Consider the following 23,717-nt stretch of genomic DNA (forward strand, 5'->3'; position numbering starts at 1 on the left):
CTTGTAAACATCGCATTGCTGTCGACTTTTCTTACTCCTTTTGTTTTCAATTTATTGAATTTAATTCAAAGGACTTATATGTATTGTCTTATATTTTGATTATAATAATGACTCTTTAATTTTTATTAACTATTTCACTACTTTAACTACGCCTAAGCAAAAAATTCAACATATTTCTATTACCTCTATCTCTTGCTTTGAAGTTGATGATAAACCAAGTATGTGACCAAAAGTTACAAAATTTTTTTCATTGACTTGTAATCATCACATTGCTGTCGACTTTTCTTACTCCTTTTGTTTTCAGTTTAATGTATTAAATTTAATTCGACGGACTTCTTTACATTGTCTTATATTTTGATCATCATAATGACTTTTTAATTTTTATTAACTATTTCACTACTTTAACTACGCCTAAGCAAAACATTCAAAGTATTTCATTTTCCTCTCTCTCTCTATGAAAAGTTGATGATAAACCAAAAAACTTCAATGCAGAGAATCAGGTGCAAATTAACAACATTTTAAATAGAGACGAGCACTAAAAGAGAGAGAAAAAAATAGAAGAAGAAGTTTTTAGCTGCCAGCTGCAAGCAGATAAATGTGAAGCTTAGACAAATTCGGCTCACTAATTGCCTGCAAACTGAGTGCGCAGTGTTGGTTGAAGAGACAACTCGAGGGAGGCGGCTGAGGTGGAGTGGAGGAAGTGGATGGAGGGGGGAGGGTGGGAACACTGAAAGGCAAACACACTCGTAGCTGTAGCTTGTGCTTTGTGTGCATAAATACCTATTAAGCAGCTTCAGCTTCATCTCCAGCTTCAGCTTCAGCTTCAGCTCTTCGGCTGCATCTGCAACTGAAACCGAAACGCACAAATTGTGTTGCCGACGCAATGCACAAAAAAAAAGAAAAGAAATAGAGAACTCTCTCTCTCTCACTCACTCTGCACACTCAGCACTCAGAGTGTGTGTGTGCAGGTGTGCTGTGTGTGCGAGCAGATAGCTTAAGGTAGCATGCATCATGACGAAGCTGTTGACACTTCATAAATACATGAGTTGCACTCAGCACACGCTCGCACACACACACACACACACACACACACACACGCACACACACACACATCTCAGAGGCAAGTATACAATTGTTATACCCTGTAATCGCAAACATCAAAAAAACATAACAAGCCTTTATTTTTCTTTCTCATCTCTCTGTCTTTGTCTCCTGCTTATTTTCATTCCCAGTTTTGTTTGGCTTTAAATCTCTTTTCATGTTGCTTTTCTATTCATTTCATATTAAATTCCTTTTTATCTTTTGCTCTTTGTCTTCTTCATCCTTCATCTATTTGTTGCTACTTTGCTGTCTTATTTTTCTTCTTTTTCTCATTTCTCAGTCCTTTTTTGTCATTATTTAAAGTTCTCTATATTATATTTAATACCATCACTTTTCCTTTTTATTGTAGGGTATTTTCAACACATGAACTCTCAGTTTAAACTCTTTTGCATGCTACTATATATTTTTTCAGTGCTTTGTCCTCTCCGAGCACTTGAACAAATTTACACTTGTATCACTCATACGCTCCGTTTTTATGCTATTTTCCCCACACACACACACACACACACACACACACACACACACACACACACACACACACACACACAGAGAGTTGAGTTGAATTTTCCGCAAGCCGGTCGCGTTTTGGAGACGCTCCTTTCGATCGCTCGGGAAATCACCAAAATAAGTCGTAAAAACCTAAAAAAAAGTGACTGCGAGTTAGCTCGAGCAGTGTTCAACACTTGTGTACTCACGGTCGGTCGGGGCACCTGCTGCTGGACGTCGTAGACAGCCGCGTTGCCAGGAGACGCATTGGCGGAGTTGACGGCTGCGAGGGAAATTGTTGTTGGTTCCAGTACAATTAGCCACAACTACTTGTAAACAATCGCAACTGCACTCCCACGATCAGCTGACGACGAGGGCTGCACTACCATCAGCTGCGTAGCCAGACTGGGCGCTCTGGCGTTGCCAGTCGGCCAATCAGAAGCTCAGCGCAAAGCTTTAAAAAGCACAGCGCAAAGCTCAAAAAGTGCAAAAAATATCTGCATACTTTCAGGAGCAGCTAATTAGTATACGCATTAAGCTCCGCTGAAAGAGTGCAGCTGCAGTGGCGCAGTGCATAGAGGCGCGGACTATTCAGCGATCCACGGTTCGAATCCACCAAGATCGGAAAAAGTCCAACACTTAATTTATTAAGTGGCCTAGCCGAAAAAGAGTGGGTCGGCGATGCAGCGCACACCACCACCACCACCACCAGCAGCTAACAGGCCAAAGTTCCCGTGTGGCAGCAGCATAGATGAAAATGCATGCCATAATCAAACGGGCGACAATAGGAGCAGGAGCGAGGAATCAGCAAGCTCGTCGGCGGTCGCTGTGTTGCCGGATCCCGATATGGCGGCCACACGCACTGTGCCTGTTGCTGACCCAACCAGTGGGAAGAGGTCGCTTAAAGACTTGTTGGAGCGCTTGGGCACGGAGCTGGACGGCCTTTCCGAGCAGTTTGCCTCACAGAGGCACATCAATGAAAAGATGAGGAGCAAGTTGGCAAGAATGCAGAAATTGCATCGAGCCGCAACAGAGCTGTGTAAAGAGGCAAGCGTCACAGTCACCACAGACACAGCCACTGAAGGAGCATTGGATAAAGCGGCCCCAAGAGCAGTCGTGTCAGCGGCAACCGGCATCAAGCCGTCGGCAACGCCCAAGAGACAGAGGGATACCGAGGCGGAGCCGAGGAAAACTCCACCTAAGCGAAATAAAACAGCAGTAACTCACGCCGAGTGGACTACTGTGGAGTCGACGAAAAGCACGGGGAGGAAGAGGACCACTACCAAGCCACGCCCTGACGCACTGGTGGTCAGTGCAAAAGGAGAGATGAGCTATAGTGACGTGCTCTCAATGGTTACCAGACGGCAGGATGGGAAGCTGCAAAATGTCGCTGATAGCGTGATCACAGCGCGAAGAACTGCCAAGGGAGATCTGCTGTTGGAGCTCGGCGGATCTGGGCTGGACAGTACTTCCAAACTGAAGGACGCAATCGAGAACGTGCTAGGGGATTGCGCAGAGGTGCGCAGCATAACCCAGCGGACCACAATTGCTATTCGTGACTTGGACGAACTCACGCGACAGGAGGAAGTGTTGGCAGCAGTGCATGCGCAAGCGGGCGTTCCTATCGACGTGTGCCAGCTGAAGAGCCTGAGAGCGGCATACGCAGGCACGCAGGTAGCTATTCTTCAGGTGCCACCACTATGGGCTCCAAAAATCCTTGAGTTGGGCAAACTCAAGGTAGGGTGGTCTCGCTGCAGAATTGTGGAGCAAGAGCAGAGGACGAGGTGCTTCAAATGCCTTGAGATCGGGCACATAGCCAGCAGATGCAAAAATCTCATAGATAGGAGTAACTGCTGTCTAAGATGTGGAGTACCTGGTCACAAAGTGGCATCGTGCACCAACGCAGCGAATTGCTACATTTGCAGCGCAAACGGAAGCAAACAGCTAAACCACCAGGCTGGTAGTCGCAATTGCCCATTGGTAGCAAAGAGCGCAACGAAAGCACACTCATGCAAGTAGTCCAGCTCAACCTAAATCACTGTGCAGCTGCGCATGATCTTCTTCAGCAAGCAGTGCGAGACGATAGCGCTGATGTAGCTATCATAAGTGAACCGTACAGAGCGGTAACAGGCTCAGTCTGGGCAGCGGATACTACGGGCAAGGCAGCAATCTGGGTGTGCGGCAAATCACCGTTGCAGTTCGGACACGAGCATGCTGCACGTGGATTTGTGCGAGCAAAAATTGGCGGTACATGGGTCTACAGCGTGTATCTGGCCCCCAGTCTGTCTCTGGAGGAATACGGGCGCACTCTGGATGAACTCGCAGCAGATGCTATAGGCCGCTCCCCATTAATTGTCGGCGGCGACTTCAACGCATGGGCAATGGAATGGGCAGTCCCTGCACAAATGCGAGAGGCTCGATTGTGACGGAGACGTTTCAAATGCTGGATTTAATCCTTTTGAACGAGGGCACGCAGCAGACTTTTTGCAGAGCTGGCGTGGGGTCCATAGTCGACCTGACTTACGTGTGCAGCGCGTTGTCGCCTTCGGCACGTTGGCGCTTGAGCGACGCCTACACAGCTAGCGACCACCGTGCCATTCTGTGCGAAGTTGGCGGGCGGCGCCCCAGCAATACAAGTGACCCATCAAGATGGGTTAGCTTCAACGCGGATAAGATGGATGTGCTGCGCTTCAGCGCTCGCATCCAGTGCATGGAAGCGGCAGGAAGCGCCGAGCAGATGGCTACGATAGCATTGCATGCGTTAGCGCAAGCATGCAAAGACACGATGCCCCCCAGAAGATCTTCCACCCATCACCATCTGCCAGTGTACTGGTGGAATGAGGATATCGCCACCGCCAGGCGGGAATGCAACCGCGTGAGAAGATGCTACCAGCGATCGCGAGGCAGACCGTCCTACACATCGTGGCAGCGCGAATTCAAAGAGAGGCGGAAAGCTCTGAAACATGCCATCAAGGCGAGCAAACGCAAATGCTTCATCGAGCTTTGTGAGACTTTGGAGAGCGACCCATGGGGGAAGGCGTATCAACTGGTCACTAAAAAGATCTCGGCACACAAAGCGTCTATGCCACCGGATGATGTGATGCACTGCATTGTCCGTGAGCTGTTTCCGACTACAGCTGGTGAGACGGTGCGAAATCGTGATGTCGCCACATCCAATAATAGTGCGGCAATTGAGTTAGTTACCAGTGCAGAGATAAGTACTATCGCTGGAAGCATGAAGCTGGGAAAGGCGCCTGGGCCGGATGGCATTCCACTGAGAGCTCTTCGGCTCGCCTGCGCTCTGAGGCCGGAAATCTTCGTTGACATGTTCAACAGGTGTCTACAGGAGGCTGTCTTTCCAAATATCTGAAATCGCAGAGACTGGTTCTGCTCCCTAAACCAGGCAAGAATCCGGGCGAACCTGCTGCATATCGGCCAATCTGCCTCATTGACAATGCGGGAAAAATGTTGGAGAAAATCATATGCACCCGGCTGGAGCGCGCTATTGCCGCAGGAGGTGACCTATCGCCAAATCAATTTGGTTTTCGCAAGGCCAGATCGACAGTCGACGCAGCGACTAGAGTTGTGGAGATCGCCTCACACGCCATAGCGGGCAGCAGATGGAAAGGTGGAGCCAAGGAGTACTGCTTAATGGTCACGCTGGACATTAAGAATGCCTTTAACTCGGCTCGTTGGGACTGCATTCTCAAGGCTCTGGCAGTGTTCCAAGTGCCGAGTTATCTTCTGGAAATCGTGCGTAGCTACCTATCCTGCAGGCGGCTATTGTACGAGACAAGCGCTGGTACAGAGGAGTACGTCGTGACGGCAGGTGTTCCACAAGGTCGGTCTTGGGCCCTCTTCTGTGGAATGCCATGTATGATGGCATCCTGAGACTAACCCTCCCACCGGGCACGCACATGGTTGGCTTCGCAGACGACATCGCTGTCCTTGTCGTGAGGAAGGAGCTGTTGCAGGCCGAGAGTGTGTGCAACCAAGCAATTGCGACCATCCAGCAGTGGCTTGTCTCAGTTGGGCTGGCACTTGCGCCGCATAAAACGGAAGCCGTGCTGATAAGCAGCAGGAAACGTGTAGAAGTAGCGAAAATTTCGGTTGGTTGCACAACTATTTCGTCCAAAAGAGCGATTAAGTATCTGGGAGTATGGATCGATACAAGGCTCAGCTTTCGAGAGCACCTGGAAGCGACGAGCAATAAAGCTGCAGGCATGAACCGGCTACTTTCGAGGCTCATGGCGAATATTGGAGGCCCAAAACAATTGCGACGATCGCTGATCGCGGGTGCCATGCGATCCATCGCACTGTTCGCGGCACCAGTATGGGTTCGAGCACTGGACACTAGGAGTTACTGCCAAGGGCTGGAGGCAGCGTTCAGGAAGAGTGCCATCCGCATCATTAGCGGATTCCGCACAATCTCTGAGGACGCTGCGTTCGTCATTGCTGGTGTACCTCCGTTTGTGGAAATGGCCAGAGAGCGAGCTGATACCTATCGGCAGCTGCGTTCCCGGTACCACAGCAACGCCGAAACGCGAACCGTGCGGACGGCAGGACGGCAAGAATGCCTAGAGAGGTGGCAACGACGTTGGGATAGGTCTCCAAAAGGCCGCTGGACGCATCGGCTCATCCCGAACATCGGGGAATGGACCGGCAGGAAGCACGGCCAAGTCAACTTTCACTTGACTCAGGTGCTAAGCGGCCATGGATGCTTCAGAAGCTATCTGCACCGCTTTGGTCATGAAGCTTCTGGCAACTGCTCTGAGTGTGGAACACTGGAGGATGCTGAGCATACTATGTTCGCCTGCAAGATATACGGATCACTACGCAATGACTTGGAAAGGGCACTTGGCGTATCGATTGCGGTGGGAAACTTGGTCCCGCTTATGCTGCAATCAGTGGGCAACTGGGTCGTGATATGCGAGTTTGTGTCAACTGTGATGCAGACCCAACGAAGCATGGAGAGAGCCAGGAGAGAGTCGATGGAATAGGTGGCGCTATGTCTCTTGTGAAGCATTGCTTCACGGCCGTACCACAGGAGATCGCTCTGCCCTATACCCATCATAATTTATTTATATTGTATATCTCGTTAGCATATTAAAACTAGTAATAGTAGAGCAAAGTCGAAATAAAAAAAACACACACACACACACACACACACACACACACACACACACACACACACACACACACACACACACACACACACACACACACACACACACACACACACACACACACACACACACACACACACACACACACACACACACACATACACACACTTAGCACACCTTCACATACCGCTTGGTTGTTTTTGTTGTTGCCATTGTCAACGCTTGTTTCACGCCTCAACCGTCGCATGCGGGCAACAAGCAACAAAATAAGAAAAAAAAAAAAAACTAGCAAAAACTGAGGGCGGGGCGCAAAAAAAAATACACAATTGTCGGAAAAGAAAAAGAAAACAAAATTTTAACAACAAAATTAAAAGCACGCGAAATATGTGTTCGCTACGGAAATGACAAGAAATTTGAATGCGGGTTGATCAAACTAATGATGAAAGTGACGAAAACACATAAAATAAAAGAAAACAACGAAACATAAAAACATGCAAAAGAACACACTTCATTTATAGAGTCTTATTTTGGCTGTGAACCAGTTAAGCACTGAACCGGTTAATGAGCGGTTCACAGAAATTGTACTTCATTTATTTGCTCATGTTGACGGTGGTTAAACCAAAATAAAATAAATACATATGTATGTATGTGTGAAATGTTCCTAGCATCGGTTCAGTTTGTGGTTCAGTTTCGGATAAATTCTCATAATTCAGTGAAAACACATTTCAAGAACCTGTTTAGTCTGTGCTTTCAGTTTGAAAAAATTCTCAAGTACAACATTCCAAATTAGATTTATTGCTGAATCATTAATTTATATAAATTATACTCAATACATCTTTCATGCGAAATGTAAGTATTGAACCGGTTCAGATTTGAAAAAATTCTCTTTTATAACTTTGTAAATTAGATTAATTTACAGCTAAATATTTAGTTTATATAAATTATGTTTATTACGTCCTTTGTTTGATTATCTAGTGCCGTTTCATCATCTAGTGACAACACAATTATTGAACCGGTTCACTTCTTGTAAATTATTCATTGTAAATTAGATTAATATTGAGTTCATATAAATTATGTAATATTCTTCTTTAACTTCATTATATAGTGACAACACAATTATTGAACCGGTTCAGTTTGTGGTTTGAAAAAACAGTCTTTTTTAACTTTTCAAATTAGTTCAATTTACAGTCAAATATTTAGTTTATATAAATTATGTTTAACAATTCTTTTGCTTGATTATCTGGTGCCATTTCATTATTAAGTTGTATTACAATTGTTGAACCGGTTTACTTTGTGGTTCAGGTTGAAAAAATTCCTCAAGTATTACATTGTAAATTAGATTTAGCTAAATAGCTAAATATTTAGTTCATATAAATTATGTGCTATTCTTCTTTTTCTTCTGTCTTCACTAAAGAGACGACACAATTATTGAACCGGTTCAGTTTGTGGTTCAAAAATAGAATTCATAACTTTGTACAGCTATACTCGTATTAATTGCAATAATTTACGTTGAATATTTTTGTTACTACAAAAATCGGTTCACGCCTTTTGTATACCGGTTCAGTTTATGGTTCAGGTTTGAAGAAATTCTCAAAGAAACAGCTGAATATATTGTTGCAATACATCCCGCTGTTTGATTTAAATTTGGTTAATTTAATCTAGTTGCATAAACTTCAATTTAAATGCATTTTTTTTGTAAGTTCGCTGCTCATGTGGGTCTTTTGAGAACCGGTTCACAAAGTGGTTCAACGGAGATAACTAAGCAAATCAGCCAGCGACAATTGTGTGAGAACTGTGCTTTGTAAGTAGGAAAAAGTGAAGGGCTGTCGACAACAAACGAATGACAGAGATGGAGAAAGAGTAAAAGAGTGTGAGACAGAGAGAGAGAGAGAGAGAGGGCATCAGAATGTGCGACGTGGCAAATTGTGCATGTGCTTTACCGTGTTTGCTCTTAATGTTGCCCTGGGGCTATGACAAGTGGCAGTACGACCCCGAAATAGTGCCAAGCAGCATTTAATAGAGAGTCCACTTGGCGCGACAAACTGCGACGATGAGGTGCCGAGCTACCAAGCGGGGGGAGGGGCCAACGACAATAAGGAAAGCTGCAGCCGGTGCCAAGACTATATAAGAGAGCGAGAGAGAGAGAGAGCGGAAACGACAAAAGCAAAGCACAGTTGAGAAGGATGCGAGGTTAGGTGGCAAGCTGCGATGCGATGTTGCAACTATGCGAAAGGCAAATGAGGGGGCACGGCTCAGCAGAAAGCAAAAAGGGAATGAGAAAACAGAAAAATGAATCACCGACAAATTACGGTAAGAAAAGGAAATTTCAAACGGGAAATGGCGGCAGCAAAATTTCGTTATGGGCACATCACAATTTTTCTTGGCACATTTGCTTTCTTTTATTCCCATTCTACTATACTATTATTTTGTTTTTCTCTTTTTTTTTTTTTTGTGTTGCTTTTGTTTTGGTTGTAGCTTGTGCTCTTGTGCTTTTTATGCGATGTGTTGGCAACAATTTCTGCAGTTTCTTAAGTTTTTTTATGGGCCAACGGCCAACGGAGTAGTAGTAAAAATTTTAACATAACTTGAGAGAAAAGTATAAAACAAAAAAAAAAAAAAAGCCAAAAGAGCGAACACAAAAAAAAAAATAAAGAAAAGGTCTTATGAAATATGCATATGCTCATTTTGGACTCACAGCGAAATGGCAAACAGTCACACCCACACATACACACATACTTACATGCAGAGCCACAGCCACACACACACACACACACATACACAGTCATTCAGAAGTTTTTCATTAAAGTTCGAAAGTAGCAAAGACCTTCGCTCACTTTAAGATGGTCGCATTGGGAGCTCAAGCTCGACAAACAAACAGATGAGCCTAGCTGAGCGACTCCTTCAGCTGCCGTTATACATTTTATTCCAAGGTTTTCTTACCTGCAACGAAAAAGAGCGAGAAAGAGAACGAATAAGCATCAAGTCGCATACATAGTATATTTTATATTTACGTATATTTGATTACGAGTCGAGTTTGTGTTAGGCAAAATTATAAATTTAATATTGGGTCGAAGGCCAGCAGTAGCCAGCAGCTTATTAAAAATAATAAGCTAGTTATGTAATATTGTTTTTTTTTCTGGTTGTAAAGAATACTTTTTTTCTTTCTACTTCAACAGTTTAATGTTATTAAGGAAAAGGCAATAAGATGCAGTTAAGTTTACTTAACTGCGAGATATCTACTATCCATTTTAAATAAAAACAGAACATTGAAGTTATGCCAATTATATACTGAAATATACCGAAGGCTATATGGTATATCACTTATTGTGAAAATATACCAAATGAAGAGGCGGACTTATGCTTAAATATACCAAAAGCTATAGTTTGTATATCGATATTCTATTACATTCCAATTATACCATGATTATACTTTGAAAATATACCAAAAATAAACTAAAATATATGTATATCGAAGGAATCGATTATTCTGATAAAATACCAATTTAATTAGCGAATAAATACTAAAATATACTACTCATTTGGTATATCGATTATTCTGAAAATATACCAAATTAATATACCGAATATATTAAGTAAGTCGATTATTTATGAAAAATAGCAAATGAATATACCGAAAGTATACTAAAATATACTGTAGGCTTTATTTTGTATATTGACTATTTATAAAATATTCCAAATTTATAGGCGACCGAATACTAAAATATACCAGCGTATATAAGTGGTATATCGGTGTACTATTACATTCAAAATATACCATAATACATAATGTATGAAAAAAAGTAATCAATGGATTAATATTTTTCTATATTTTTCTTAACCCAATTAAATGTTTGCAATCTGCTTTTATAATTTTATTTTTCATTTATGTCACATGTGTGTTTATTGAAACATTCTTCGAAATAGGCTTAACGAAAGCCCGATGAATCAAAAATACTAAATAAAGAAAATCTTGTATATGTCTGAACACAATTGAAATCACAAATATTTCCTTCCAATTTGATTATTCCCGAAAACATGTTTGCCTTGCCATTTGCTTCCATTGAAAAGCAACTCAGTACACACTTGGCATCTGTTCAGTTCGTTTGATGCATAAAATCACAACAATCAAGAGGAGAACAAAATTAAATAAAAATATTAACGAAACAAACAACAAAAATTTACTGTAAGCGAAGCAGAAGATGTCGAGCAGAACCTTGCTGGGAATAACCATGGGCACAGCCGGGGCAATACTTCTGGGATATTGCATCTACCTTGATCAGAAGCGACGAGGAGATCCCGAGTACAAACGCAAATTACACGATCGACGACAACACACTGAAAAGGCCCAAGACATGAAAGATGATCACACAGATGACAATCAATTGACCGAGTGTCCAATGGAAGAGCCTCTCGGTGAGGTGAGCGATACTTTGGCACTGGAACATTGCTTTGAGAGCGAGATGAAGATGGGCGAACAATTGATTTGTCAAGGCAACATTGCCGATGGTGTCACGCATTTTGCCAATGCGATTATGATGTGTGCCCATCCGTTGCCAGTGCTTCAAACAATCCAAGAATCTCTGCCGGATTTCGTATTTATGCCATTGCTAATGAAACTCACCGAACTGCAGAGCAACAGCAGCTCGACCAAGGACAATTCAACCACCAGCATACAGGAGTATGCTTGATTAACTTTTTCTAAATTCAAAACTGATAACTCAAAGCCCTGCTATGTCCATCCATCACACACAAGTAACTGTGCCCAGAGAAATTGAAATTAATGTTGCCATTTCGGAAACTCTCCAGGATATATAATCAGATTTCTATTACTTCTCGAACTTTCTTATTCATAATTGCATACCAATAAATTCTTATATTCAGATAATTTTTCACTTGTCTCATACTAAGAATTAAAAAGTAAGAAAGCTGCTCGACTGCGAGATACCCGCTACCCATTTTTAATAAAAGCTAAATATTGCGGTTTTTTTTAATGTACGAAAAATACTGAAATACTAAAATATACCAAACGGTATATACCAAATTGTCGGCCAAAACAACTCAGACCCCTTGTAAGTAGGCGTTTATGCCCATACAAAAGTATTTATTTAAACCTTCCACAATTTTTGATCTGATCGCAATCAAGTTTTCAGGACTCATAAATACTATAGTTATTATAGTGTATACCAAAATTCGCAGCTCTACCTTTACAATTACGCTTGTTATTCGATTTTTTGATTTGTGGGGTGGGGGGAGTGGGCGTGGCAAACATTTGAAACAATCTTGATCTGCGTGCAAACATAAGAAATGCTGTAGAAAAAAAAACTAAACTTATAGTCTCTGAGATCTAGGTGTTCATACGGACGGACGGACAGACAGACGGACAGACAGACAGATAGACGGACGGACATGGCTAGATCGACTCGGCCATTGATGCTGATCAAGAATATATATAGTTTATAGGCCTCCTTCTAGATGTTACATGCATTTCCTGCCGGCTTAAAGTTATAATACCCTTCTACGCTATGGGTAGTGGGTATGAAAATAAAAAAATTTACATTAAAATATATTACATCTTATTGCTTTTGCAGACAATCTGGTATATTTTGTACTTTATGGTATATTTTTAATGTAATACTGTATAAATATACCAAAAATGAATTTTTGTAGATTTTTAGTATATTTGCGTTATATTAAATGGGATTAGTTTAAATTTAATATCTCTCCTTTTTGCTTTGGTATATTTTCAGTTTTTTGTGGTATATTTATTTGGTATATTTGAAAATGAATACCTCACTATTTATACTTTTATAATGAGCAGCGTGTATCTTAGAGTCGAGTTCACTCGACTGTAGCTTTCTTTCTAACTTGTTTAAAAATCTTCCCTTAAAATGTTCTTTAAATTTAATATTAATAATATCACTTAATTTAAAATACTATGACTTTAAGCTCAAAAGAAGCAATTGTTATGTTTTTTTTAGATCCCGTTTAAGCCTTAAGTTTTCCTTCAACTTGCTTAAAACTTTGTCTATTGTATTTAAAATGCTAACTTCACCTTTTATCTTTTTTTTAAATTTTTGTTTTATTTTTTCAATGTTCGTTCTTCAACTCAAATGAAAATAAAATTTGAAAGCGACTTCGCGAGTCATTGATTAATCCAGCGGCACATCGACGCCAATGCCTTGAGCAAACAAGGTTTGCGTATTGACTTCCGGCAACTTTTGCATCAACATGTTATAAATACGATCGGGAAGAGCGACCTTCATGGCCTCCATTAATGCCACCGGCTGGGCGCAGAGCATTGTGGCATTTGCCAAATGGATGAGTCCCTCATCCAGTTTACCCTGACGAAAGAGTTCCTCGCCCATTTTGATTTCATTCTGGAAATAATGCTGCACAATCTCATGATCGGGCAATTCGAATGGATCGTTAGCGATCCGACGATTTGGATCACCCTCAACGATCATTGAATGCGGTGTTGCATAACGATTCGATTTCTGGCGACGTTCGCGCACTTTTTGCTTATAATTCGGATCCGATCGACGCTTCTGATCGTAATAAATGCAATAACCGAGCAATAGAGCACCGGCTGCGCCCACAGTGAGTGCCAACAGTGTTCGCTTCGACATCTCTTAAATAAGTTTGAAATAAAATTTTGGGATAAACGTGTTTGATATATATTTTTTTTTTCTTTTTCGTTTTCGTTTCGAATGAAATTTTAAAGTGGCAGCTAGTTAAATGATTACTTGTGCATAGAGAAACCAAAATTGACATTGAAATGTAAATCTTGTTTACAAATTTTCTCGATCTTCTTCTTGAAATAAGATTTTTGGATTGAACAAATTTTAAATACAAATTTGTATGCTCAATTTGCATTTTATGATTAAAAAGATCTTGTTTTAAGATTTTAAATTTGACTCAAGAATATTTTTGAAAAGTAGATTGCAAATCTTTTTTTCAGATTTGTTCTATCTTAGGAAAAATCAATCTTGAAATAAGATTTTTAGTTTGAAAAATCGTTTATTAAGATTTTCTTTGTTTAATTTGCATTCTAGGGTTAAAAACATCTTACTTCACGATTATTTTGATTCAAAAATGTTTTATTCTATATTGAAAAGTAGTATGCGAATCATGAGTAAAGAAAAAAGAATTTCTTTCTTGTTTTATAAAATGTTGGAATTCCCTTTCTTTAAAGGTAGAACTTAAATTGTGGTGTTGTTGCTGCTTACTAAGTAGAAATGGTCTTTGGTCTTGGGTTTAAACTCTAGTCAGTTCTTATATAAAAAAGAGATAAGTGTTATAATTGTAGCTCATAATAAACAACAATAGATAACTTGCATAAATGTGTAACAAAATATATATATAAATATATTTTATTTATTTATGTCAACAATCTAAATTTATGTTTGTTTCATCTTGATTTAAGATTTTGCCATCTTGGTTCAATTTTAAGTTTATTTCATTCTTGAAGCCAGATTACACTAATCAAATTGAAGATCTCGATTGAAAAATAAACCTTTTTAATTCAATTTTGACATCACATAATTTTGATTCAAGATTTTATCCTTGATTTTATTAAGTTATTTTCTTTCTATCTAACTATTTGAACTCCAATTAAATCAAGTCTCAACAATTGATTTGTTTTTGCATAGACAATAAGTGAAGCAGCATTTTGTTTTCTACCTTTTCATAAACTTGTCTAAACGTTTCAATTATGGATTCTATAGCATGATTGGCTGTCCATCTCCCATCTACCATCTCCCGTCTCCCATCTTCCAGCTGCCAATTTTTAATATGCTTAACATGCACAATAATTCCCATGTGAGTCGTAGCATTTTGTTATGTGTTGTGTGTGTGTGCTTTCAATAAATCAAATTGATTGAAATGCATGAAATCAATCAAACTCTGCTCAACAATCAATAAAATACACACAAACACACACAGACAGACAGACAGAAAGAGAGACAGAGACACATTGACAATTGACAGATGACAGCTTTAAGGTAGATTCGAAATGTGCAAATTGAATTGTTATTGCATTAGTTCGATCAAAAGTAAATTGCGAGTGAAGCCACAACAATTTCAAGTATTTAAAGATTGAAATTAAAGTGGGAATTAAAAAAGGAAAGGGTTTTTCTTCTGACCTGCGTGTTGTGATTATCTTTGTTTGCATTGTTGTAAGTCACAAAAATGAAATAGGATTCATAAAAAAAAGCAGAGGAGAACAGAAATGTTTATCTCTTGCTGTACGTTCAGTTCAGCTGTCATTATTCAGCGGCTGGACCAAAAATCCTTGGTCCCTTTTCATTATTTAAGCCAGCATCTGTACAAATACACACACACACACACACACACACACACACACAGTAACAGACACCCACACACACATACACACACACATACACACACAGAGAGTTACGTGCAAATCTCGCATGTTACGTTGACGTCAAAGTATTTATCACAATGACAAAATCAGGAGAAGAAAATAGGGACAAACCGACGGGGAGCACAGACTTTACTTTAGGGTTTAAATGTAACACATTTACAAATTGTTTATGCACACACACACAGAGAGAGAGAGAGAGAGAGAGAGAGACAGAGACAAACACATACAGATGTCTCAGCATGGTGATAAATGATAACAAATTAGCGGTTTGTCTTTTAAGCGCAAAAGAGAACGCACCGCATACCGCATAACACACACACACACACACAACCGTCACACACACACACACCTACTCACACACACACACAACTTTCACACACTTACTCACACTTTGCTCACGCACAGACAGAGCTCAGCAAGCGATACCTAAAAGTTACCACAATGCAATAAATCACATCACCTGGCCACACTTACACACACACACACACACACACACACACGCCTACGCTCACTCCCCTCACACACGCACACCAACACACGCGTTAAGCGTCTGCGTGTACAGTAAGCATTAACGAAAAGCTAAAGCAAACACTGAGCACAGAGTCTTGTCTTCCAAATCTTTTCATTTAAACCTTACACAGCGTTATCTTTGCGATACTTTAATTAAGCGCAAATATGCAGGCAAATGAAAATATTATTTAGCGAAATGATAATGTAAATGCTAAAATACAAGATAAGTAAAAAAAAAATGTATAATTTGCTGTGATTCACTTAAATGTTAAAAGTATTTATATTCGTATCTTTTTATCATTTTCTACATTAATCATTGAAATATGTGAATCAAACTTAAACAGTCTTTTCATTTAAGATTTTGTTCAAATCCGGCAGATGTTTACTTTCAGATACTTTAATTAAGCGAAAATATTTAAGCAAATCAAAGCCAAAGACAAATGATTATGTTAATGCTTAAATATTATATACGTAAAAAAACATAATTTGCCGTGATTCATTTAAATGATAAAATTATTAATTTATTTACCTATATTTTCACCAATTTCTACATTAATCATTAAAATGCAAATTCTTGTAATAATTTAATGATTCGCTTAAATCTTGCCAATATTAGAAAAATTAATAATTCTCAGTTTTAAAACTTATAAATAGACTTTGAATTTCACAAAGCATTTTAATGTATTTTTTTTTTAAATCAATTTATACATTAATTTTGAAAATATGCGTTTATTTCTGGTCTTCAAATAATCACATTTAAAATTGAATTAAAATCTGGCAAACGTTATCTTTGAGATACTTTAATTAGGCGCAGATATGCAAGTAAACAGGACAATATGCTGTGATGGTCAAATGTAATAAAATATTGTAGAAAAATAAATAATTGTCTACTTTGAAAACAATAAATTGACTTTGGAATTTACATAGCATTTCTATAATAGCTTAATTTTGAAAATGTTGATGGACTTCAATGAAAAAAATGTATTTTTGAGATACTTTAATCAAGCACCAAAGCTACCAAAATATAAGTTTAAATGCATTGACTAACTGCTAACTTAATTATTTTATTTTATGGTTTATTATGTGTATTTTGTTACTCTTTGTGTCAGACAAGTTTAAAAATCTGAATATGCATAGACTTCGCAAGTCTTTTCAATTTCGATTTTATATTCGATTATTTGCATTTCTTAATCTTAAGTATTTTTACTATCGATTTTGTATTCGTTTATTTGTATTTCTTCATCTTAAGTGTTTTTACTTTCGATTTTCTATTCGTTTATTTGTATTTCTTGTTCTTAATTCTTGTAACTTTCAATTTAATATTCGATTATATGATTTTCTTCTTTTGAAATCATTTCAGATTCAATTTTATATTCGATTATTTGTATTTCTGAATCTTAAGTATTTTTAATATCGATTTTGTATTCGTTTATTTGTATTTCTCGTTCTTAATTCTTTTAACTTTTAATTTTATATTTCTTCTTTTGAAGTCATTTCACTTTCGATTATATATTCGATTATTTGTATTACTTCTTAAGTTATTATAATATTCGACTGTTTATATTTATATATTCGTATACTAGCACTAACAATGCTTTATAAGTGCCTTTATTCATAAGCTTTACTGCAGTAGTATCAATGTTAGTTAATTGCCGTCGCTGGTAGTCAGTTTGTCTTGTACTCGGCATTACGTATACGTAATGTATACCCCATAACGCGTAAGAACTTACTTTCTTATGCATGCACGCAGCACACGCAGCAAGCAGAGCCTGCTGTGCTGTGCGGTGTGTGTGTGTGTGTGTGTGTGTGTGTGTGTGTGTGCTGGATATTATAGTACGCTCCTGTTGCTGCTGGTGCTGCTGCGTGTATCCTTTTTGCTCGCCTGCACAACATTTATGAGTTGCTCCGCCATTGCCATCGCCATCGCCATCCATTCATCCGCTGCAGCAGCAGCAGCAGGATGTTACGTTTGGAAAAGCCGGGTCGTTTGGGTGTTAAGTGTGCTTGCGCATAATTCATGCACACACACACACACACACACACACACCAGCACACCAACACACACACAGACTGAGGGCAAGTGAAGCCTGGGTCGCATTTTAATTATCATTTTCAGATTCGGGCGGCGGCGCGCGTTTGGAAAACTATGAAAATTTAATGAGAGTCAGCAGCGCCGCCTGCTAGTAAAATTAGAGCCACACACCAATTTGCTGCAGGCTCCCACACACACACACATACACACACACACACATATGTATACTTGGCCATAACCCCGAGGCTTTGGTTTCTCTCTGGCTGCAACCAGCAGCTACTGTTGAACTTATTTCATTAAATTTATTAAAAAAAAAACACACACACGACATTTGTTTTGCAGTTTATGCATTCTAATGCAGCAACTTGATATCATCCCAAAGTGTATGTGTGTGTGTGTGTGGGTGACAATTAAGCTAACGCGGTCAGCTTTGGATTTTGCCCCCCACATCGACTAATGGCATTCGCATTCGCAATTCGCATTGGCATTCGCATTAGCCTCGACTTCGGCTTCGGCTTTATGATGCATGCACGCTTGTCCTTTGGCCAAGGCAAACGGACTTCTAATGAATTTCCAGCAAATCTAATTACGAATGATCTCAGTTTCAAAGCGCACTGCTGTCTGCATTTATTTGTTGGCTCTCTATGTTTTTATGCAACGAAACTTTCCTCGAAAAAGCAGCACAACAACAACAAATGAACCAACAGATGGATTAAAAAATTTATGTATGTTCATATACTGATAATAATTCAAATAAATAAATAATAAATAAAAATAATTGCACTTAATATAATAAAATATTTATAGCAGTAATAACATAAAAGAGTTTCACAAAAGTATATCAATGAAAATACTTCTCAATATATTTATTGATATACTTTTAGTATAACTCAATATTTTCAATAATTATACATCTTTCAATATAAAATATTTGGATAAATAAATTTCCTTCGATTTGCATTTAAGTTTCTAAATAATGCTAATAATAATTTAGACATATGTATATATATAAACATAATGAATTAGAAGTAACTTAATAAAAGATGAGAGTGGCCACAACTTAATGAAATACAAATATGAAATATAATAAATATGATAATATTATTAGGAACAAAGATCCGAGAACTCATTTCAAATTTTAGATTTAACATGAACTTTTTTAAATAATAAAATATCTAGAATATCAATTAATATATCTAGAATATTACAAAAATTTATTTCAATATTTAAATATGGGTTTATTTACAAAAAGTATATCATTTAAAATTAAAGTAATGAACGAGCAAGTAACCATAAATTAAAAGTTATTAATCTATAAACATCAAATCCTTTTTATAGACTCGAGCGCTATCAAAAACAGTGTTTCTTATATTTAATATTGCATTTCAAATTTGTTGAATTCAAAAATAAAAATATTAAATACCGAGTAGAGATACATCCTTTTATATACATGATATATATTCATTATAAAAACAAATAAATAAATGTAAATTTCTTATCACAGAGTGGAAAAATTTCAACTAATATTATGCTTCATCTTTGTTAAGTAACTACATAAAATTAATAAAAGAAAATAACTATATTTAAGTATTAGTTCATTTCAATTAACAATTTATGTTTCTCTTCATAAAAATATAAGAAACAATTAAGTGTAAAGTTCTCATTACAGAGTCGAAGCTGCTCAAGACTTGACTGAATAAAATAAGAAATGACACGCATTACAAGTCAAATAAACACACTTTAGTCAAAATAAACCTCACTTTATAACAAAACAAAGGTTAACAACAGGAAAAGCAACAATAACATAAAAACATGGCGCTTTTCTTATCTCTTTTGTCAAGCACATCAATTTTATAGCTGCCATTATTATGAGCGTTAACGTTTGTTCACCGCATCAGCCAATTAATGTTTGACTCTATCAATTGCGAAATGCTTGTCTGCATCGACATTAGTTTAATTAGCAATAAATGTGTCTGTGTGTGTGTTTGTTGATGTGCTGAAATTTTACAGCATCGAGTTCCACATTTATGACTACAACAAAATAGGGTATTAAACAAGCAAGCGATACTCTTTTTATACCCGCCATCCATAGGGTAGAAGGGTATTATAACTTTGTAAGAGGGAGATGGAGACATCTCCGATCCCATAAAGTATATACGAGTATATTATATTTCTTATCAGCGTCAATAGCCGACACGATATTGTCATATCCGTGTGTCCGTCTGTCTGTCTGTCCGCTTGTGGACATCACTTGGAGACTTTAAGAAATAACATAGACCAATTATTTTTGTTTCCTCAGCACTTGTTTGATTTGTTTGCTTTAGATTTTTCCACCACCCACTTCCGTTCCCACAAGTAAGAGTTAAGATTTTTAGAACATACAATCATAATTAGAAATCCCATGATTTCTTTCTTCTTCCTTCTAGAAGTTATTTTAGATCTCGTTTTATATGGCAATTAAACGCCTACTGCAATCGTGTGTTAGTTATTTGAATTGACAATATGTTATACTTTTAGTATATGTTATTACTTTTAGTGAAATAAGTTAGTATATTTTAAGTATAATAATGTTTTTTTTTTAAATTGAAAATGGTTGTCAATCTATATAGTATGTCAATATATCAAATACAGTCTTAGATATGCTTAAGTATTTTTCAGTGTATACTTTTATATTTTCAGTGTAAAATTCACTGTTTTGATTTTACTGAATATCTCATTTATCTACCTAGTATATCGATATACCAAATATATAGTCTTTAGTATTTTTTAAAAATATTTTTTCGGTATATTAATATGGTATATTTTTACTATAATACCGCATTGGTTTGCTTATACCTCATCTATCTACACATCTAGTATATTAATATACCAAATGTAGTCTTTAGTATATTTTATTAATTTGCAGTATTTAAACTTGGTATACTTTTAGTATAATACCACACTTTTTTTGCTTTACTGAAATTTTTAGCGGGTATCTTATTTATCTACCTAGTATATCGATATACCAAATATAGTCTTTAGTATTTTTTTTTATATTTTTTCGATATATTAATATGGTATATTTTTAGTATAATACCGCATTGGTTTGCTTATGCCTCATCTATCTACATATCTAGTATATCAATATACCAAATATAGTCTTTAGTATATTTTATTATTTGTCAGTATATGAACTTGGTATACTTTTAGTATAATACCACACATTTTAGCTTTTACTGCGGGTATCTCATTTGTCTGCCTAGAATATTGATATACCAAATATAGTCTTTAGTATTTTTTAATATTTTTTCGGTATATTAATATGGTATATTTTTACTATAATACCGCATTGGTTTGTTTATGCCTTAGTTAGTTATATATTTAGTATATTAATAGACCAAATATAGTTTTTAGTGTATTTAATTAATTTTCAGTATATAAACGTGGTATACTTTTAGTATAATACCACCTTTTTTTGGTTTTACTGAAATTTTTAGCGGGTATCTCATCTATCTGCCTAGAATATTGATATACCAAATATAGTGTTTAGTATTTTTTATATTTTTTTGATATATTAATATGGTATATTTTTAGTATAATACCGCATTGGTTTGCTTATGCCTTATCTATCTACATATCTAATATATTAATATACCAAATATAGTCTTTAGTATATTTTATTATTTGTCAGTATATAAACTTGGTATACTTTTAGTATAATACCACACTTTTTTGGTTTTACTGACATGGGTCAGCAGGTATCTCACAGTTGAGCACCCTCGACCGCAGCTCGCTTACTTGTTTATCACTATTGATTATGTAATTACGGGTACTAAGTGCCTGGGATGTGATCATAGTCGGGGGCGTGGCATGTTTTGTGTAATGTTGTGTTGTATTCATCAGCTCATTTTTAAAGTGGTCATAACATAGCCCATAAGAATGCCATTAAAATGACAATGTGTGTGTTGTCCTACTAACACACACACACATACGCACGTACACACACACACACACACTCTCTGTGTGCTTCACATAAAAGGTGATGCTTAATAATTTTAATTTCCTGTGTGCCAACGGGTCGAATACTTCATAAATTTCATGTTGGAAACTGCGACCTGAAAACAGCTTTCCATGTTTAGCGTTAACCTGCCACGCCCCCTCGCATCCCTCGTCGCTTTCCGCCTCTCGCATTGACATCAGCCTCAACCCTCTCTCTCTCTCTCTCTCTCTCTGCTGCCTTTCTGCTCACTCGGGCGACGCACAAAAGCGCGCTTCACTTATTTCAATCAAATTACGGCCAATGAATATTGAACTATCGCACACACATACACACTCACACACACATACACACACACACACACGCTCTGAGTTAAATGTGCAGCGCCAGCTGAAAATAGTTTTTGAATATTCGTTACATTTCCCCTGATTTTTTCCTACGTTTTTTTTTTTTTTTTTTTGTTGTCGTTGTTGGTGCCCCTTTTATCCTTTTAATACTCTAGTCGAGGTTAATTCAATTTTGTCACAGAAAGTGCTACGCATAGAAGAGCAAATGCTGTTTGGCATGCGATATATACAAACGATATTCAGACGAGCTGTGAACTCTATTTAAACTATGCATTTCTTTGCCCGATCAAATTTCGCCGTTGCTTTCGCATTTCCCTAAAAAACTCATTTGAATATTTAACATTTAACTATTTATTTTCTATATGTAGAATTAAATCTGATTTTTTTTTATTTTTAAGATTGAAACTCTTCCAAATCAACTTGAGTTTGTTTATTTGGATATACTTATTAATATCTATTTATTTATTTTTCTAGTTTATATTTGTAAATAAATGTTCCAACATAATTTTTCAAAATTTTACTTTTTTAATCTTAGTCTTTTTATTTTAGCGATATTTCATTTAGCAATTATACGCAAAATTAACTTTTTACTATATATATATATACATACATGTATATACAAATCTATTTATTCATATTTCATTTGCTTTTTCGTATTTTTAGTTATATGTAATTTAGTAATTATGCTCAAAATCCACTTTAGTTAGATATATCATCATATTTCAACAATTTTTAATTTTACATCTATACTCCTTTTACAACTATCCACTTCAGTTTGCTTATTTGAATCTACTTAACAATATTTGATTGTTTTTCTTTAATGGTCTTTCTAAAGTATTTTCACTCTTTTAATAGTTGTCCTTTTTCAGCTTTATTTCATTTCGCAATTATACGCAAAATCAACTTTAGTTAGATCTACTTAGTAATATATCTTTATTTATTTTGTGTTTTTAGTTGAGTATTTTTTAGATACATTTAATTGGGCAACTATACTTTAAATCAACTTCAGTTGTTTTTTATTTTAGTTTCGCAGCAAATAAATTTGATTTGCATCACGTGCGCAAATCGAAATCACATAGCAAATAATTTGAATGTAACATCTAAAGGCTATTCAATGTTCTACATTTTCCCGTTGACAATTATTTATTCTCTAGTTTTTTTTTTTTTGCAATTTTATTTTCTAGATTTGGCAATATTTGAATTTTGTTGTCGTTAGTCAAGCGCGTTAACGGGTTGACAACATTTCTAGTTCTTTATTTTTTGTTGTTGTTTGGGTTTTTTTTAGATGCGATAAAAATTCGCAGGAAATTGGTAATGAAAATGCGTTTGTGATTTGCACAACAATAACGAACTGCAGCTGCACAGTTGCAAATCCAAAACAAAATATATCGAAAATAAAATATAACGTGTTGATATAAACCCATTAAAAAGTTTCTCAATTGTACATACATATATTTTATTGTTTTTGTTTGCGCCTCGAACTGCGATGTTATCTAATTTTCAATGCTTTATTTGAGTTGCACAAATTCACAGCGATATATATAGAGCATAAAAAAAAAAAAAATTAAATATTGTTTTATATGCGAATTCTGTAAAAAAGTTTCGATTGGCTTTTCAGCATATTAAAGTTTGCATTGTATTTTTTTGCTGCCCGCTCGATAATAATCCCATTCATCTATCTGAAACGGAATACAAAGTTTCCACATAGAAAAACTCGCTTAGTGGGTTAATTGATTAACCCCTCGAAGCATGCATA

At 37.1% G+C, this 23,717-nt stretch overlaps 4 protein-coding genes across 7 annotated transcripts in view; 2 read left to right on the forward strand and 2 right to left on the reverse strand.

Moving 5' to 3' along the window:
• LOC133849395 (teneurin-a) overlaps positions 1 to 23,717 on the reverse strand; it is a 348,228-nt gene that overhangs the window by 249,171 nt on the left and 75,340 nt on the right. The window lies entirely within an intron of this gene.
• On the forward strand, positions 3,962 to 5,478 carry LOC133848793 (uncharacterized). Its single transcript, XM_062284487.1, has 2 exons — positions 3,962 to 4,923; positions 5,145 to 5,478. Exons 1-2 carry the CDS (start codon positions 3,962 to 3,964, stop codon positions 5,476 to 5,478), a joined length of 1,296 nt encoding a protein of 431 aa, XP_062140471.1.
• Positions 10,793 to 11,598, forward strand: LOC133848897 (mitochondrial import receptor subunit TOM20 homolog B-like). Its single transcript, XM_062284630.1, has one exon. It carries the CDS (start codon positions 10,913 to 10,915, stop codon positions 11,399 to 11,401), a length of 489 nt encoding a protein of 162 aa, XP_062140614.1. The 5' UTR covers positions 10,793 to 10,912; the 3' UTR covers positions 11,402 to 11,598.
• On the reverse strand, positions 12,863 to 13,339 carry LOC133848794 (mitochondrial import receptor subunit TOM20 homolog). Its single transcript, XM_062284488.1, has one exon. It carries the CDS (start codon positions 13,337 to 13,339, stop codon positions 12,863 to 12,865), a length of 477 nt encoding a protein of 158 aa, XP_062140472.1.

Source organism: Drosophila sulfurigaster, chromosome X, assembly GCF_023558435.1.
Source record: "Drosophila sulfurigaster albostrigata strain 15112-1811.04 chromosome X, ASM2355843v2, whole genome shotgun sequence".
Taxonomy (NCBI): Eukaryota; Metazoa; Arthropoda; class Insecta; order Diptera; family Drosophilidae; genus Drosophila; species Drosophila sulfurigaster.

Coding starts and splice junctions, on each gene's coding strand:
- LOC133848793 (XM_062284487.1), top strand. CDS start 3,962: ATGGGCAATGGAATGGGCAGTCCCTGCACAAATGCGAGAGGCTCGATT. Junction 4,924..5,144: donor TTCGTTGACATGTTCAACAG/GTGTCTACAGGA, acceptor TCGCAAGGCCAG/ATCGACAGTCGACGCAGCGA.
- LOC133848897 (XM_062284630.1), top strand. CDS start 10,913: ATGTCGAGCAGAACCTTGCTGGGAATAACCATGGGCACAGCCGGGGCA.
- LOC133848794 (XM_062284488.1), bottom strand. CDS start 13,339: ATGTCGAAGCGAACACTGTTGGCACTCACTGTGGGCGCAGCCGGTGCT.